Source organism: Myotis lucifugus, unplaced genomic scaffold (assembly GCF_000147115.1).
Source record: "Myotis lucifugus unplaced genomic scaffold, Myoluc2.0 scaffold_22, whole genome shotgun sequence".
NCBI lineage: Eukaryota > Metazoa > Chordata > Mammalia > Chiroptera > Vespertilionidae > Myotis > Myotis lucifugus.
The window spans coordinates 9,304,015-9,324,528 of NW_005871070.1; the positions used below are offsets into that span (position 1 = coordinate 9,304,015).

At 36.8% G+C, this 20,514-nt stretch overlaps 1 protein-coding gene across 1 annotated transcript in view; it reads left to right on the forward strand.

Moving 5' to 3' along the window:
• The window catches only part of PRKD1 (protein kinase D1), a 292,961-nt gene that overhangs the window by 232,823 nt on the left and 39,624 nt on the right, over positions 1-20,514 (forward strand). Inside the window, 9 exon segments of the mRNA XM_023751551.1 lie at positions 4,195-4,405; positions 4,550-4,627; positions 6,426-6,630; positions 8,327-8,450; positions 10,012-10,089; positions 11,362-11,641; positions 12,611-12,663; positions 14,719-14,791; positions 17,225-17,331. Of these exon segments, the coding sequence (XP_023607319.1) occupies positions 4,195-4,405; positions 4,550-4,627; positions 6,426-6,630; positions 8,327-8,450; positions 10,012-10,089; positions 11,362-11,641; positions 12,611-12,663; positions 14,719-14,791; positions 17,225-17,331 (1,209 nt within the window).

A 20,514-nucleotide genomic window follows, 5' to 3' on the forward strand; every position in this document is an offset into this window, starting at 1 on the left:
CAAATATTTCATTTCAATCGAACCCATACTTCAAAAGATATAGGCATTTTAACGCGCCATCTTATATTTTGGCGGGAAATTCACCCGACACCGTAGTGTTAAATGTCAGCTTTCCTCACTTTTCTGTTCTCATATTCTCTCACACCCTTGATATGATTCCTCTTGCATTGAGAACACAAAAGACAGGGTTATATTTTTTATCCTCTATAATTTGCTAAATCAAATCATTTACATACAGCCACCCCAATGCCGTATGTTATGATAATGTCAGTTCTCACAAAAGTTCCACACACACACCTGTAATTTGATCCAAATTCCTCAACTCAGAAAAAGAGCAATTTGTAGGACCCATGACTAATGTAAAAATGAAAATTTTTGGAAGCATATCCTCTTGTATGCTTACTATAACGATGGAGAAGGGCATTTTAAGTTTATTCTGCAAGTTCTGATCCAGTTTTGCTCTGAACATAATAATGAAGTAGCATAAAACAAAACGTAGTTGTTTCCTTTCCAAAGCATTTTAACTTTCCTCCCTATTCCTGTAACAACAACAACAAAAACAAACAAACAAAAAACAATCATCCTATACATATCCCAGGTTCACACAGAGCCAAAGTGGAACAGCAAGTAACAGTGAAAATCAATTTAATTAACTTAGTAAATCTAATAAAACCTTTACTAGTGTTGATGAGAAATGAAGATTTTTTTTATTACCAGAGTCTACTTTAAATAAATGTCTTACTTAAAATTCTAAAGTACTGTACACATTATAATGAAGTATACACATCAGTAAAATGAAGTGAATGAAGAAATAACGCACTTTGTATAATAATGCATTACATTTCTTTAAAAAGCCCTGGAATGGAGACTCTGGACACTGGCTTTGCTTTTAGCTCTGCTGGATCCCCAACTGCACCTTTTCCAGGACTTGTTTCAGGAAAATGGGCCTTTGGAAACTGAGGAATATATTTTCACACAAACGAAGCTTTCTACCACATCTCATCTTCATGTGGGGGCCTCCAGGAATCCTTATTCCAGTGGCACCCCAAGAACCCCACTCCCACTAGCAATGGAGAAAATCCTTAGAAATGTTTGGTTTGTGTTTCCATCATTGGAACTATTTAAAGAGATAATTGCTGATGACAGAAATGGTGGGTTTTCAACATTTATATAAATAATGATAAATATACATCATAGAACAATAGCCTGATTCCATAGGGTTTTGTCTTTGTTTGTTTTACAATTTGTTATATATCGATGATGGCCCTGTTTTACATTTTGATTGAAGAATGGATAATTTCTCATAAGCATTCACAAAATCATCAGATAGTGGCACAGTGTTCTGTTTTGTGTTCGCTTCTTAGATTTGCCTCATAATAGGGAAAAGCACATGTAAATGAATGCGTGCACACTCCCAAAACATAGAATTTAATTCTGCAAACAAAACTTCAGAAGGCTTCATCACTCTTCCTTTCCCCAAAGTGTTTATCTAATAAATTAAACTACTCGATCTCCTTCCAGCAATAAATTAGCTCCCACATGAGAAGTCACCATCCAGCACCCTGTCTCAATATTTTAAAATTCTACTTTATCCTATGGAAATATAGGCCACACTGAAAATGACTAATTATGTTTGGAACTATGAAAATTTTTAATGATAGTATTTCTGGTCATGTTGCTAGCTAATTGTAATTTTAAGATGTCATGAACGACAGGAGGGCACTCTTTATTAATGCTAGTAAAATCTTAAATTGCTATTAAATCTTAAATGCTAGTAAAGTCTTAATTTCTGACACTAAATTATGCAGTTTAGGTTCTTCTGGGCCAGGGACACATGTGGCCGTGTGAATCTCATCATTGCCTGAACGTGTGTGCAGTACAGTGTCTGGGCACAAAGGGACAGCCAGTTTCTTTTCCCTAAACTCACGTAATGTTTTAGAATTCCGGTTCTTATAGTTTATGGCAGTGTTTATATGAATGTTACTATGTTGCATGAGAAGAAAACTGTCAGCTTAAACATACTGCCTCTTACTCTTCTAAATGAATTTGCCCCATGGTATAGTAAATAGTCTTATGTCGATCTGGCTCTGCTAAAAGCCTAGAGTTAGGTATCTTAAATTAAGGAAAATAACTGAAGAGTGATGTTGTCAAGTTTTCATATGACTTTCCAAATCTGAGAACATTTTAAGTCTGCTGAGAAAGTGTGACATCAGGTCAGCTTTTATTCTGAGTGTTGAAACTTTCCAACTATGGAAAAACATCACTTTTCATTTTAGTCTGTGCCTAAAACTGGCCTGTTGGCTACAGTTCCTCAAGAAGGACACATGAAACAGGGACCTAACCCCATGGACTTAATTATTTTTCAATCCCTAAGATATTTCTTCAGTATGTTCATGATTCTGGTTTGGCAGGCCTTGGCCCATCTTTATAAGCTCCCCAGATGTCTCTGCAGGAGCTGAGCCTTTCCAGAGTGATTATATTTTATAGTTTTCTTTTATGGAATTGTAATTCTAACTGTAACTGTAGACATAATAATCCTAACTAGAACCTCATATCAAAAAGTTTTTATTGCAGCTAGTGAATTTCCAAATCAAAATTTCCCCATTTGGTAATAAGTAGAATTAACCTTTTAGTGCAGACAGGGATAGAAATGGTTGGAAATTATATATAAATACTAGAGGCCCAGTGTATGAAATTGGTGCATGGGGTGTCCCTCAGCCCAGCCTGCACCCTTTCCAATCTGGGACCCCTTGGGGGATCTCTTTTGCAATCCAGGACCACTGGCTCCTAACCTCTCACCTGCCTGCCTGCCTAATGCCCCCAACTGCCCTCCCCTGCTGGCCTGGTCACCCCCAACTGCCCTCCCTGCAGGCCTGGTTGCCCCCAACTGCCCTCCCCTGCAGGCCAGTTCGCCTCCAGCTGCCCTCCCCTGCCAGCCTGATCTCTCTCCTAACTGCTCTCCCCTGCCAGCCTGATCTCGCCCTTAACTACCTCTGCCTCGGCCCTCACCACCATGGCTTTGTCCAGAAGGAAGTGGGATGTCCGGAAGATAGCCAGTTGACCCGGTCTAATTAGCATATTACCCCTTTATTAGTATAGATGATTTTTTTCATCTTGTCAGAATCACTCCAAATTAGAAATTAACTGAGTAAGATGATAATACATATAATTGTGGCTTTACTATTTACTAGCATTTGACACAAAATAATTTATTTAAACTTTATGAGTTATGATGCCTCAACTGTAGATAATATAGCCTATCTGATCTTATAAGGCACCTAACACAATAATTACTCAGAATAGAAGCTTAATGAGTGAGATAATTATAAGCATAATTATAATGAGTATTAAAAATAATTTAATTTCTCTTTTCTTTTGATGATTTCCAAATACATTTATTCTGATGATTCCCAAGTATGTTTCCATGATGTCAAGAGGTACCATGAAATTGTCCAAAACACTGAAAACAGTTAATTTTAATTTGTTTAATTTTTGAAACATATGCCTTGGGTTGATTAATTCCAAAATGAGAGACAAGAGTGTACAGAGATATAATTGTAACCAGAACACCAATATTTGTGTGTCTTGTATAGTCCACCAGTTTCTGTTTTCCAATTATAAAAAAAGATAGTATAAACGTCATCCTTTATTTTCATATGGTTTGATCATTTTAAATCATATTTTTTCCTCTGAGTGAATCCAAAGAAATTGTAGGTGTTTTTCAGATAAAGTACTATGTATGGTAGACCTGACGGGATTTACTTTTCATTTTCTATCTTCGTGAACTGCTTATATTTTCTAACCATGTGCATGGAATACTATAGAAAATGTCAGTGAAGTAATTTGCACAATGGGGTTAAGGACCATTTTTTTTCCAACTCTATATTCCTGTCTTAAAGTTATTATATTACTTTTAGAAGCCCAAAATTTTTGTAAGTTCTAGAAATCAGGTTCAAATATTCCGATTTCCACTTCTCTTCATTTCAAACTATAAAAACAAGGTAATTCAAATAAGAAATAAAGGGTTGATAAATACATGCATGAACAGAAACAGTTTTGCCTTATATAGCTCATATTCTTAAGGATCAAGCCACTAAACACAATAGTAAAACAAAATGTGTTTAAAATGCAGAAAGATACCAATCAAGTACTCTCTTACATTTTAATGTTCTTTATTGCTTTTCAAACCTATAGCAAAAGTCACCATCAGAATCATTTATTGGTCGAGAGAAGAGGTCGAATTCTCAGTCATACATCGGACGCCCCATTCAGCTCGACAAGATCTTGATGTCGAAAGTGAAGGTGCCCCACACGTTTGTCATCCACTCGTACACGCGGCCCACCGTGTGCCAGTACTGCAAGAAGCTCCTCAAGGGACTCTTCAGGCAGGGCCTGCAGTGCAAAGGTAGGGAGGCTCCTGCCGCCAGCGTCTTCACCAGCCAAAAAAGATCCTTAGCCCTCATCCATATGAAATTACTTTTCTTTGTTTTACAACTCACTTTCTGATGAATTCTTGGTTTTTGTTTTCTTTTAAAATCATTGTGGTTAGATTGCAGATTCAACTGTCATAAACGCTGTGCACCTAAAGTACCCAACAACTGCCTGGGCGAAGTGAGCATCAATGGAGGTGGGTACAAACCAGCCGTCTGTCTCAGAGGCTGTCAGCTAGCGGGATTTTTTCTTTTTACTGTTTGTTTGTTTGTTTGTTTTTCCGTTCAGATACTTGTCACCCAGCTAAAAGTAAATTATGGCCTCAGTTTGTCCTACTGCACTGTAGAAAATCACCCATCCCAGCACATCAGGTTTTGATAAAAACCAAAGAGATTATCTCTGTTTTTACACGGGGAACAGCCAGTACTGAAAATTTGGATTCCAGAATTTCTTCTCCAGTTGTCCCTTTTAATACACCTCTCCCAGTTTGTTTGGAAATGTAGAAAGTGTTGGAATGTTGGAATACCTACAAGTTATAACTGTGTGTCTCTTTCCCCCATCCTCATTCCAAGCCCTGAGACCAAGGATTACTTTTCATTCCTGTTGGTCAAGGGAGGGAAGATACAGAGACTGTCCCATCAGGAAGTAATCTCCCTCTTCCTCCACCCAGCTACTCTCATTACACATGTGCCATTAACCTGAAACTTTAATAATAAAAGGAACTTTAATTATTAAAAATACATATCATTTTCTACGTTTTGGAAGTATTCCTTTGGGAAAACTCTAGCTACATAAATTAATTTTGAAAGATTCTTTAAGAAAAATGCCATGTCTTAAAGGAACAGCTCCCATTTCATTTCCAAGTAGTATTCTTCATGAATTCTTAGCAAAGTATTTGACTCTCTATCTGTCCCAGGCTAACATTTTCCACGGATAGTGGACTGCTATCTACCTTCAGTCTCATATCAGTTTTCTGATTCCTCTGGAAACAAGAATTGTGATACAAGACCAAAGAGACAAGTTGATATTTATTTACTTATTTATGTATTTATGTATTTATTTATTTATTTTGCTAAAACACTGAAGAACAAGATTATAACTTTCTTCTCTAGAAGAAACACCTATTAGAAGAAGGGAATTCTCTCCAGGCAAACATTCCCTGATTAGTTTGTGCCTTGGAGATTTGTGCATGAATTAACTGCCAAAATGGAAAACTTGGCCATTTTCCCACTTCCTGTGACATGTGGTATGGACTTTGTTCCGACCCAGAAAATGTCAATATACTCTTGATAACTACAACTAAAGGGGGAAAGTGCCATTTTTGACATAGTTAATTTCTTTGAAATTGCATTTTCCCAAACAGTCAGATAAATCTGGTAAAATGTGAATTTTCCAAGCTTGGCAGGCTAGAGTCTCTGATCAGTTTATTTTCTAATTTTAAAATAAGTACTCTGTATCAGTAAATGGTTATAATTTATTTCATTACTATCAACTTGGTAATTCAATATAACTTCAAATATTCAATATCTTTGGTATTTAAAAAATGCTTCTTATGTGACCAATTTTATATATTGGAATTTATGACTTAAAAAGAATCAATGACCCTGAGAAGTTTTGCATGTGAAAGTTTCCCTCATCTACCCAAATATCTTTTTCTTCCCACCAGGGCTGAGAAATTTCTACTTCACTTTTGCCTGGTATCATTTTGCTTCTGAGCACTTCGCCTCTATCCCACCCTTGCCTTTCTTCTATGGCTCTCTGTGACTTTTCATGTTTTTTAGGCATAACAAACAAGCATCGGTTTGTAAATTATCTATTCATCCTCTCATAAATTCAGATTCTTATGAACAAATTTTTTTTAAACAGGAAAGATAAATTCTTCAAATAACTACTCTTTTAGGGCTTCTGGTTGATTCCTTTTCGAATTGCCTTTGTCTTAAGCCCTGGCTCCAGGATTTCAGGCTAATCTTCACAGGTGTAAACAATTTTTTTAGATTTGCTCAGCCCTGGGGCAGAGTCTGATGTGGTCATGGAAGAAGGGAGTGACGACAATGACAGTGAGAGGAACAGTGGGCTCATGGACGACATGGAAGAAGCAATGGTCCAGGATGCTGCAATGGTGATGGCAGAGTGCCAGAACGACAGTGGGGAAATGCAGGACCCGGACCCAGACCCAGAGGACTCCAACAGAACCATCAGGTGAGGGCTGCACTCGCAGCCTCGGTCCAACAGTGGACCTCCAGCTGACATTTTAATCTACAAAAGAAAGTTCTAGTGTGTGCTTAATTTGCTCATGAATGAGCTGTGTTCTGCAGAGGATAGAGAGCCTTTGGAGTTAGGAGGTCAGGATCCCTTGGAGAAGTGTAGTTTGCATCCTTTTCTAGCATTGCCTCAGTCTTTGACCCACTTTTTAAATTTATTTTTATTTTTTGCATGTGAGGGATTCTCATATTTGCCATCTACAACTTTACTACTAAATTGTTTATGCAAAGCTTATTGTGTAGAAACACAAAGATTGGGGGTGCATCTCAGCCGATAGCATTTATTTTATAGCTGGCCCCTATTACAAATATCACATATGTCTACACTGTATTTTCAGAAGTATGTGAAATTTTACAGTTGTGATCTAGCCATCGATACGTTTTAAATTACTATCTGATCTCCATTTTTTTACATCTGGGGTCAGCACACTCTGGGCAAATCAGGATGCTGCCCGTTTTATAATAGTTGTATCAGAACATGATCATGTCCATTCATAATGTCTGTGGGCACATGTGCTCTTCAATTGGCAGAGTTTAGTATTTTGCAAAGCCTAAAATATTTGTTACCTTGTCCTTTACAGAAAATTTCCCAATCTCTAATTTATAAGTGTTTTCAAACTTGTGTGTCCATTTATAAATGCCATATGCATTGCCAAACTGAAATTGTTCATCAGATTAAAGCAATCAAATAATGACATTTTTTCCATTTAATAGAGTAAAGCCTATTTCTAAAATATTGGAAAATATTAGTTTTATGGCCCACCTATCTTTTGAAGGTGTACATTTCTTTAGTATCAAAGGAGGCTACAAGGTGTTGTGCTTGCATGGATGCATGTGGGAGTGAGAAGGGAAGAGGACACAGAGACAGAAAAAAAGAGAAAGAGATAAAAGGTTGGCATAATTCCATGGGGAATGGTTATTTATAAAACAGTTTAAACAGCTTTTAATTTTTATGAAACTTTTCAGAGACTCAAATTTAGTGAAATGCTGCTATCTATAAATGATCAATATTTTGCCTGTAATCGATATATATAAAAGCCTAAGTGACCAAACGACTGAATGACCGAATGACCGGTCGACTGGTCGCTATGATGCACACTGACCACCAGGGGCAGACGCTCAATGCAGGAGCTGGTCCCTGGTGGTCATTGTGCTCCCACAGCCAACCTCCTGTGGCCGGCCAACCTCCCGTGGTCCCTCCCCCCATTAGACGGCCTCAATCGGCCCCGATCACCAGCCAGGCTGAGGGACCCCACCCATGCATGAATTCGTGCACTGAAGCTCTAGTATGTAATAAGTGAGCAAATAAGCTGTCGTGAATACTGTGGCCTTAAGACACTAAGACAGTAATCTACCTGTTATTTACCCAAAACTGAACACCATAGAGGTTAGCCTGGAGATGAAGGCACTTACTATTGTGCCTTGGGATTTTTCGAGTGTACCTGTGATGTGCCTATCATTCTTCAGAGTAATCCAGAAGCTGAGCCATGGTACTCTGACAATACATTTCACTAAAAACGGGGTGTGAAATTTTTCTTACTTTCACTTTGAAATAGCTGAAATAAGATTTTATACAGGAAAAAAAGATTTCTTTCAAAAAGCATTTATTTCCTGAAATATTTTGACTTTTCAAGTCCATCAACAAGCAACAACATCCCGCTCATGAGAGTTGTGCAGTCTGTCAAACACACGAAGAGGAAAGGCAGCACAGTGATGAAGGAGGGGTGGATGGTTCACTACACCAGCAAGGACACACTGGTAAGGTGCCCGGTGGGCATTTTTCTCAGCTGTTGCTCACTTTAGGAGTCCCGAATGCCCGTGAAGACGTAGGATGTCTAAGTTACCAGGAGCACATTCCCTGCAGGCATGTCCTGGATCGGTGTAGCACTTTAGCAGTCTCTGGGTGTCAGAGGTAGCTGAGCAAGCAACTAAGTTAGAAAAGAGTGTAGACAGCAGTCTCAGGGAAACAAATCACTTACTTCCATTACTTGGGATAATCTTCAGACAACTTGAATGCCCACCTGCCATTTTATAGTAGAAATGAAAACGACAGTCTATGTTGTCAGAATGCTCCTCTGTGATTCGGAATTTTTTAAAAATAATACTGCATTTTAGGGAGAAAAAAACAACAATGATAACTATTATATTCTTATTAAATCCTTAAGTGTTCACTTAAAAACTGACTTTAGGACAGTATACTTTATTAGATAAAAGACAATACATTTTAAATTTTAATCTAAGCTGCTCACTACGCTAGACTTTCCTGATAGTTGTGAATGAGGTTGTACATGTGGGTAAGAGAGAAAAATTTAATCCATGTTTTAAAGTTAAATTGAAATGTGATGATAAGCTTTTTTCTCAGTTACCAGTAGTGTTTTCCTCGGTACTTCCTATCTGTAGTATTCCCATTATTTCATTAGATAAACACCTATAACCTAATTATTTATAATCTCAACTTTCTGTGCTGGAGAAAGATTTGCATGACTTAATGTAGGACTCAACTGAACATGATATAGCTTTTCCTAGACATGATGCCAAATATTTAAAGCATATTTTATATATTTGACTAGTCTAAATTGGTTGCAGAAGAGACCAAGAATAATGCTAGGACTTTTGGGTCTAAAAAGGTGAAAATACATACACACACACACACACACACACACACACACACACACACACACACCACCACCACCCCTAAAATGGAAGATGTACCTAGAATGAACAAGGACCCGATAACCAAATCATGTAAGTTTAGAGATCTATAGGGAGCTTGAGAGAAGGTAAACTGATTTGATACATTCCCCTGACTTTGATCCCCTGGAGTCAACCCTACTATCCAACAAAATAGTCTTCAGTTCTATTGTAACATTCAGAATTCTTCCATCTGTAATTGAAGCCAGAGTACCTGGCTGGATCAACATGGTATTCCTTATGTTCTAAAATAATGAGAATGTATGAACTTTGTATCTCCTGTTAAGCCTTTCTATTTTGTTACAGACTACAAGTCCACCTTTAGCTATTCAAGCAGTCAAATAAATTTTAAAAGGGTATTTTCTATTTACTATTATGCATGTACTAAATGCCCTGCCCTATTCTGGGTGAGAATAACACATCACCTCCTTTATTGCTTATAACTCTGATGTAGACATGCAAACTTTTCACACATTTGCTCAATAGTCACTTTCTGGAGTATGAAATTGTGTGTCTTTCATGCACTTTCCACCATAAAATCTTGTCCCCACTGGGAAATGTTTTTATTTTATCAATAGTAAATATTTTGAAAGTTTTTAAAAGATCCTGAATCTAACTTCTGTTTCAGCGGAAACGGCACTATTGGAGATTGGATAGCAAATGTATTACCCTCTTTCAAAACGATACTGGAAGCCGGTACTACAAGGTAAGTATGAATGGTTCTTTCCTTGATTGCAGTCCCACGCTCTCTATATGTAGAGTATCGGATATGCAAAATACATCCAACAAGCATGACTGTTTTTGTGCTTGGTCTAAGAGATAATTTTTCTTCTCTGTAACTTACAGTTTTGGAGGAGTCGGGTTGTGACCCCATAATAGCTGTTGGTGAATTTGACATTTCCTGGGGGAGTGCTTCTGGTCCCATGGGCTGATGGTGGGGAAGGAGAAGCTCATTGAGTATGTTAGCAGAGATGTGTGATTTGAACAGAAAAGTCAAGGTCACAGCAAATTAGCTAAAAGTAATTTCTGAAATCCACTACATCCAACTTTTTTTTTGCTGTTGCTTCTTCATTGTTTTCCTTCTACAGCCTGGCAGCATCACTGGAAGTAGTTAAGAAACCTTGCCTGATTTCTCCTTGCATTGTCAATATCCATAAGGAGCACTTTGCAAAAGTTTGGCAGCAGTTTTCATTCTGTCTCTCTACATGAAATAATACAGATGTGGAATAATGTATCACCCATTAAAACAAGGTTCCAAAAGAAATTCAGAGTGAAAACAGTTTATACTTGCTCTTTCAAATTTAATGCCGGCTCGGGCGTAGTTGAAGTGATTCTCCGTGGCCACTTTACACAGCTCTAATGGAAAAAGGCTATCTCATTAATTTTTCAATAAAAACATGTTTTAAAAATTATTATGTCTTAGTCACTACATACCTCCTGGAAGACAATGTGGTGATTTTTTTTTAATATTAAGATGGTCTTAAAAGCAACTGCTTTTAAAACCAATCACTGGTTTTTCTCATTAAAACTATTCACTTGGCTGTATTACTATATTAACATATATAAAGTCAAATTAAATGAATCATTTCCAGTACCTTAAAAAATAGTTAAAAATTAAAAACAGCCATTCATACCCAAATGCATTTCAAAAGTGTTGTCATTCTACCTCACTGTCATTTATATTCTATGTCTTAGATTTTGGGGCAGAATCAAAATCATTATTCTTATTGATACTCATACTTGCCACATGAACATAATGAAAAAGGCACTTGAATTTTTCTGGGAAAATGAGATGATTATATTTCCTCTAGCAAAGATATTTTTAAATTTTGCTTTGTGAAATTCAGTATTTCACGAAACCATTTTATGTAAATGATGGCCATTTGTAATGTCATTTCTTACACATTCCTGGCATGAATCTTATTTGAAAGTTTGCATACTTTTGGTAAACTATATCAGTGTACTCTTTCTTCCACAGGAAATTCCTTTATCAGAAATTTTATCTCTGGAACCAGCAAAACCTTCAGCTTTAATTCCTAATGGGGCCAACCCTCACTGTTTTGAGATCACTACAGCAAATGTAGTATATTACGTGGGAGAAAATGTGGTCAATCCTTCCAGCCCATCACCCAGTGGCAGTGTCCTCACCAGTGGCGTTGGTGCTGATGTGGCCAGGATGTGGGAGGTGGCGATCCAGCATGCCCTCATGCCCGTCATTCCCAAGGGCTCATCCGTAGGTTCCGGAACCAACTCTCACAGTGAGTCTGCTAGCTTCCTATCTGTAGAGCAGGTGTAGAGAGCCTTCTGAGGATGATTTAGTTTATTTGATAACAAATATACTAAGATATTACATTCATTAAATTATCTTATTTTTATTTTATATTAAATTTGAACAAATTCATGTAAACCCAAATATTAGGCAATAGCAGAGACCTAGAAGTATTCTTGAACCTGATCTGGAATGCCAGGCTTGCTATTTGAAAATCTGAGTTAACAGAAAACCACCAAGCAGGCTAGGCTACCATGTGTGTACATGGTGTGCAGAATACTGGTACTTCGAAACCCTTGATAATTTTATCCCAGGAAGAAATCTGTGTCATTAGTAGAATGAGATAGATTTTTATGAAAATGAGACCAGAATCAAATATTGAGGGTGAATTTTAAAAAATATTGCAGAAATCTATATAAAAGTGTAATTTAAAATTTCATCATTACTATCAATAATGAAGTCTGTGGGGAAGAACCTCTGGTTTTCACATCATAGTTTATTTTATGATATATCTCTTTTTCATTGATCTCTCCTACTAATGTACATATTAATAGAATGTGCATGCCTATTTTGGTGCTAAGCACTTACATAAGGTCTCTAATTTAATGCCTTAAAACAACCTGAACGGGTGGATATTAATGACTTGCCTGTTTTAGGTGAGGAAATCGGACCCTAGAGAGATTAAGTTAAGCTTGTACCAGAGCCACAAAGTGGCAAGCCAGTGCTCGAACTCGAGTCTGTATGAATCCACATTCTAAAATGAGAAAATATTATTTTTCAAAGTTGTATTGAGTAAATCTGTAATAGTAAAAAGAAATATTCTAATAGACATTTTTATAGAAAAATTTAATTGCTCTGATTTAAAAATACCCCTGCAGCTTGATTAGTAAGCATGTGTTTACTTGTTATGCTGTTACCTCTCTTACTTCTTTTGTGTATTTTTAACATGTATTTCCAGGAGATATTTCTCTGAGTATTTCAGTATCAAATTGCCAGATTCAAGAAAATGTGGTAAGTATATACTTAGTAATATAAAATGTGGTAATGTGATTTTTTTATTGGAAAATAAGGATATCATAAAATACGCTTTTTTATTTATCTAACAATTTAAAATTTTAGTAATTTTAAGAAAATTAAATAGTGTCTATTTGGGTACTTTTCTTCCATAAGATTTTAGAAACATTACATTAGATGGATTATTTTGGTGACTTTTCTGTAATTTATTCTGTAGTATTAAGAGCTAAATACCTATTATCTCAGGTAAGCAATTATAATGCAGTTTCTAATTTTTCACACATTTGTGTATCTTGGTACTGGAATTTTAATGAGTGATATTACACAATATGAAATAAGATAAAATAAATTTTTTGAGTTGCATGAATAGCTTAAACATGCCCTTATTCTCATTTCTTGATTGCTACACAGGACTGCTGTCATATAACAAGGAGTTGCAAATGCTGTTGCAGTCACTTGTACATATCAAGGAAACCTCAAAAAGCTGCATAAATTAGATTTTATGTGTCTACACTCTAGCATCTTTGTCACCCAGGGCACATAACTCCATCCTTTCAGCTGAGTTTTTGAATATTATAGGTCAAACATATTATGACAGAATTTACACTCTGCCATGTTTGCTTTATTTGTAATACTTTGTCCATATGGCAAGTAGCCCCAAAGTAATAAGGTCTTTCTCACCTCGTCTTGTGACTAAGACCTTTGGCTGTATTTTGCCTGCTATACCTGCCTGTGACCAAAAGCAAAGTTTGCAGAGTTACACTGATGTGAGTTTAATAAATTCCATGATACTCTATTACAGCTTACAATCTTTGCTAAATTGATATAAAGTAAACTGAAAACCAAAGATTAGAGAGAATTTGGAAAACTTCAGAGTGGAGGTTAGATGAATTTTTGTGCCGTTGATCACAAGATAGCTTATTAAAGGTCTGCAGGTTCCTTTTGCTCTTGCTTAGCCAGAGAAGACTGAGAAATATAGGTTAACTTATAAGCCTTTGGGAAATTCTAGAAACCTGTGGGGTTGTTCCATCCTGTTTGGCCATGATTGCCCACTGAAAATTCCTGGTGGGCCATGGAGCTATCAGAGAAAGATGTAGCTTGGACTCAGAATGCTGGAGTGGTACTAATCTACTTTCTTGTATCCAAACAACCTGAACTTACCCCCCATAGACACTGTGAAGGGATCATAGGATGTTGACAGCTTGTAGTTGTTTTCTATAGGGAAGGACATAAGAAAAGAATAGGAATGTATAGGATCTCAGGATTCGATGTAAAAAGACTTATTTTTGAAAGGTCAAAGAGAACGCGAGTAGAAGATAGGCAGAAAATTCCATAGGATGTAATAGGAATATATCCTATGTAAAGTGGCAAAGTATTGGGTTGTGCTTTCATAAGTGTGGTCATCAAATCACAGACTGTTCAACATAGATTAACACATAATGCTTTGGCAAGTATTATTTCAAAGAGAAACAGTGTAGACATTTGGAACTTATGGAAGTGGTAAACATGGAAGATTTTAGTTACCGCGCAGATGAGAATTTCTAGTGGCTGTCATCCATCTGTAGTGGCTGCTCTCTTGCAGTGAATTCAGCCGCCTCCTCTCAGTGTAGATTCACTGGGATGTGGTGGTTGATCAAGAAGCATTCTAGCCATAAAGAGTGGAGAGGTTGGAACCAGGACTCACACAGACCTATGATTATTAACCCAAACATCTAAATAACCATCTAACCATCTCAATAAGCAAATCCTGTTTTGAATACTGACAGTAAATGACATTGTATAGTCTTAAGTCTTATTTCTCTCTAATGAGACACACTTCATTGGACATTACTCTGCTACTTAAGAGCAGAATAGTTTTCAGAACATTACAGTCTTACATTAATTAAAGAATGTACTTTAAATATTATGGTCATATTACAGATTTTTATCTAGCATTTGTAATTTGTTTGAAATATTTAATGTTTATGAAACACTTAATAACATTATGTAATTTATTAGGACTCATGTTTTGTTCCACTTCATGTTTGTTTTTCTTTGGACTTGTACCTACAGGATATCAGCACAGTCTATCAGATTTTTCCTGACGAAGTACTGGGGTCAGGGCAGTTTGGAATTGTTTATGGAGGTAGGTTAGTTAGTTCACTAAGTATTTTTATTAATTTAAAATTTTAGCTACTTGTGTTTATAAGTTATATCTCCAAAAATATGAAAGATAAGACTTGTGTGTATATATGTTTGTATGTGTCTCTGATTTACCTTTTTAGACATTTTTCTTGAAATAATTACTATTTGGAAAATTGGAACATTTATGTTTTGAAAGAGTTTTTCACTCCTAAAAAACATATTTTGCTTAAATATGAACAAACTATATGAAATACTGGTTAAATATTGGCTTATTTAGACAAAATATTGAGAAACCAGGAAGTTGTAATTCATAAATAAATTACTTCCATTTTTTAAACATATTTCATCAGAACTCCATGAAAAACCAATCATGTAACTAGACACAAAAAAATCTTTTAATTCTAATACCTTTAACAATGTATGTATTTCATTAAGGTTTGCATTTTTTAAATTTTTGAAATGAAATACTGAATTTTTATCTTTTCTCTTATAGTCAATTGTATTTGGTGAACTTATTATTTTGACCACTGCTGTTTTAGATTCTAGCCAGTTGTATTATATTTGTCAAGTCTTTATAAAACATTTGATGTTAATGTGTTACCTGCCCTATAAAAGGACATCATAACTTTCAGTTCCTTAAATTAGTAACAAATTACTTTTTTGTGAGGTGCGTGTGCTCTGAAATAATTACATCTTACTCAGTATTACTTATAATAAATATAATATTGTGCTTTTTAGTTGAAAATTAATCAAGTTCTACTCTGTTTTACAAAGGAATTGTGATTCTTCTAAATGCTCAAATTATTTTTTATGGCAAACCTATCAATGAGTTAGCACCATTGTTGCTTGTTGTTAATGCATAACAGTGTAATAGGGGAGATTAATTACATCACTCACAGAGTATTGCTCTGCAATGTTAGTCACATGCCCCAAAAAAAACACATTGTGTATCGAGCATGGTTAATATCCATAACTGCACATAATGCGAGGGTGAGGCAGGTGTGGGAAATGTGATTAGAGAGACCAGCAAGGTGCCAGATAATTGGTAACATCCAACATTGAAGGAGTAGACTTAGAAGGAGGCCTTCATGAGGAAGAGTAAAAAGTTAAGACTAGACACATAGAGGGTGAAGTGGGTGAGGATAGGGTCTCAGAAGAGAATTCAAGTGCTGTAGTGACAGAGGCGTCAAGACAAAAGAAGCTGTGACCTTGAAGAGAGTAGTTGCAGAAAAATGGCTAAGTTGGAATAGAGATTACAGTGAGTCCCAATAGTAAGGAATGGTGGTAAGGAAGTAGAGAACACGAAAACAATCAGTCTTGAAAGGAAGCTGGCTGGAATGAGTCAGAAAGAATAGCAAGAGTGAGGTACAGGGGAAAGGAACACTAGATTTACAACAGATGTCGAAGTAATGGAATTTCAAGGTAGGCTGTATGTAACCGAAAAATTTGAGTAATTAGGTCCATTTTCATTTTCAGATTTTCACTGTTAGATTCAATTAACACTACTCTATATCTATCACAATATAGCTAAGCCTTTGAGGGTGCCCTATAGATTCCTCAAAGGTTTGTTGTGAGAATTAAATGGGATATAATGTATGGAAATGGCCTATCATGTTCCAATGATGGCGACAACAATGATGATAACTAACATTTTTTAAAATATTTTTATTGATTTCAGAGAGGAAGGGAGAGTGATAGAGAGATAGAAACATCATTGATCGGCTGCCTCCTGCCAGCCCCCTACTCGGGGGGATCGAGCCCACAACCCAGGCATGTGTCCCTGGCTGGAATCGAACCTGGGACCCTTTAGTCCACAGGCCAACACTCTATCCACTGAGCCAAACCAACTAGGGCGATAACTAACATTTTTTTAGTGTGCATAATTATCTGGACACTTTGTGTACTTTACATATCTTATTTCATCTAATTCTCATAACAACCTCATTATGAAAGATGAGGAACCTAAAACTCAGAAAGCTTAAGTGATTTACTTAAGATCCCAAAGTTAATGAGTGATAGAGCCAAGATGTTTATTCTTTCCATTATAATACACATTAGCTTATCAGGAACTTTAAATTATACTTTCTTAAGGATAGCATTGTGCTGGTGGTATGAGTATTTTCTATATTAAGTAGCTCAATATCCTGTTTCTAAAACATGTTTTTATGAGAAATATCAGGCCATTGATACATATAGCTTTAATGTTCCAATTCTTTTGTGTTTTAAATAGTGGCTAATTTTATAGTACATATATGATTTAGAATAATGGAGCCAATAAATGAAATCTTTATGGATATAAGTCAATGCACAGCAGAAATGTTAATTTATTTTGTGAAACATTTTTATAGTTTCTATGTATTCCTATAAATTCTGGAGTTCTTAAATAGATGGTATTTAATAACATTATGCTAATATTTTCTTTTTTATTTTAAAGGAAAACATCGTAAAACAGGAAGAGATGTAGCTATTAAAATCATTGACAAATTAAGATTTCCAACAAAACAAGAAAGCCAGCTTCGTAATGAGGTTGCAATTCTACAGGTACTTATTTGTTTTTCATTTGGAAGCTATAAAATACCCCTCAACTTCTGCAAAACAGAAAAGTTCTCCAAATATGTATGGTATAGGTATTTAGAAACACTTTAAAATTATTGAAAAGGCAGATTAAACACCAAATTACTGGCTAGGTAGTAACTTTCCTAAGTCTAGGAAGCAGTTGTTCCTTTTTATATACTTAATTCTAGGTTTTAATATGTTATTAATATCACTAAATGGGTAATGTTTCAGCATTTGCTCACAGTGGACATACTAAGACCATTTTGTTTTACATTATAAGTAACCTTGCCTTCGTAAACATTTCTCCTTTATGCTGCCATTATTATATGAATCGAGTATGTAACTCTCAGAATATCAGGTAAATGAGTAAAACATGTCTGAGAATCACATCAACTTGATGTTATTAATGTCTTGCCTCTTACTGTAAACATTTCATTTAATATTCAGCATGTTAGTTAACTCTTCTCATGGATAGCAGTCCCTTTTTAAAGCCAGAATTTGTTAATAAAAGGTATTATGTGCTATATATAACTTTTTAATAATTAAGCCATTTTCTATAGACCAGAGGAAATTGAGCAATTGTTGCTAAATGTAGTTAAACTAGCTATCCAGTCTAGAAAATTTAGATCATTGATAAATTCCCATTATTATATAACTGCCATAATCTCTACTTGTCATACATGCTGATCATAATTTCTAATTCTTCATTTTATTAAATAATTTTCATTAGAACATTGTTAACAAAATGAAACATTGAATTCTTTATTGTTTGTTTTGTTTAACTGCCATTTATTGAGTTTCATACAATTAAACGTTGAAAAAGATAATGATTTTTGCCCTAAAGGAATTAATGTATTCAGAATAACAGACTTTTGTGGGATTCAGAATTTGTAAAGATGGTGTTTTTGTACTTTTGGACAACAAATGTAACACAGAGGACTGCTACATTGTTTTCATGGGGAAGAAGATGCCAATCACAGATTTGTAGTTCAGTGCTTGCTAATCAATTATCAAGAGAATATTTTTTTATTCTTAACTAGGCAACATTGAACTGTAGATGACATCTAAAAACTTAGTACATGACATCTTCCCAAACCTGGCCCTTGCTTCCCCACTCGCACAGGTGTCCCCAAGGCAGATTCCTTTGCAGCATGCCGACCCCCAGAGCTGGTTTATGTGCAGAGATATCTATCCTTCCTTACAGGACATGAGAGGACTTTCATGGTCCACATAGTTATGTCCTATTAGAGGCCTGGTGCATGAAATTCGTGCACTGTAGGAAGGGGTGTCCCTCAGCCCAGCCTGCACCCTCCCCAATTTGGGACCCCTTGGGGGACATCCCTCTCACAAAGCAGGACTGCTGGCTCCCAACCGCTCACCTGCCTGCCTGCCTGCCTGATTGTCCCTAACCACTTCTGCCTGCCAGCCTGATCACCCCCTAACCACTCCCCTGCCAGGCTGATCGATGCCTAACTGCTCCCCTGCCAGCCCAGTCACCCCTAACTGCCCTCCCTTGCTGGCCTGGTCACCCCCAACTGCCCTCCCCTGCCGGCCATCTTGTGGCCACCTGGGGGCGGCCAGCTTATGCGAGGGCATGACAGTCAATTTGCATATTACCTCTTTATTATATAGGATATTTCGTTGCATTTGCAGAAGACTGCCTGGATGTTGAAGGTCTGATTTTCTATGCCTAGGCCTTTAATTGGCTTTCCTGTCACCCCAGGCTGCTGCCTCGGTAGTGAGGTAGAAAAATAAAATATACCTGAGCATACACTGCCTCCCATCTCCTCTTTGAAACAAATAGGTGCAATCACAACTCAGATGCAATAAGCAGACATTTGGCACAATTTCATTATAATAATGTGGTTTTCTAAAGAGTTAGATTAGGTTAAAAGTCAAATTGTGCCCCTTGAGCATATGAAGAGGTCAAACAGCTCTCATATTATTGCCTGTAATCTCAAAAATCCTTATTACTTATCACATCCCCACTGTCCCCGACCATTCCTTGCTTCATTCATCCAACTCCTATTCATTGAATACATATCATGAGCGAAGCACTGCTCTGCATCCAGTGGATATCATGGGGACAAACACACAGGTCCTAGGTATCATGGGTCTTTAACTTATATCATGCAGCTATAACTTTAGTTAAGCTGCTACTTATTTATATGTTGAATTTTCAATCATGTAAGTGTCTTATTAAGACTTGGCTTAATTGCATGCAGATACCAGGTTCAGGAGTTTATACTTTATCATAAAGTTGACAATTGTTTCAAAATTTGTTCATCAAAAATAGGGAATTCCTCATGTCCCTCAACTGAAACAAATGAAAAAATAAAAAAGTATTTGAACTTTCACCATTGTCAGATATATATATCAGCCTCTTAGGAAAGATTGTAATTCCGTATCCAGAGACAGTAAAGTTCAAGCTCACCTCTCTTGAGTTGGCTCACATATCACCAGTTGTGTAAGCATCACTCTCACATTTTATTTAAAACTACAGTCCACTCAGACATCCTCCCAACCCCTACCACTGTACCGTATTGCTCTAATATGTGTTTTCTATAACACTAACTAGAGTGTATCCATCCGGAGTGCAGATCTCATTGTTTTACTTACTAACTATAGGCCCGGTGCACAAGACTTGTGCACTGGAGGGGGGGGGTCCCCTCAGCCCAGCCTGTGCCCTTGGGGGATGTCTACCTCCCAGCTTAGGCCCAATGCCCTCAGGAATCGGGCCTAAGCTGGCAGTAAGATATCCCTCTCACAGCCTAGGGCTTTCGCAGTCCGGGACCCCTCACTCCTTACTGCCCGTCTGCTGCAGCCCGTCTGCTGCAGAGGCAGGACACTGCTGCTGTGCTCGCCAGCCGTGAGCCTGACTTCTGGCTGAGCGCTGCTCCCCCTAAAGGGGCAGCTCCTGCGTTGAGCATCTGCCCCCTGGTGGTCAGTGTGCATCATGGCAACCGGTCGTCCCGCTGTTTGGTCAATTTGCATATTACGCTTTTATTATATAATTTATCCTTAACACCTGGCACACATTAGGTGTTTAGCAAATATTTGTTAAATGAATAAAATTGTATGGAAACACCATCTTGTCACATAGATGGCATCCATAGTGTCCAAGCAGATAGCAAAAGTCTAGATTGCATTGCTATTAATGGTTAAGTG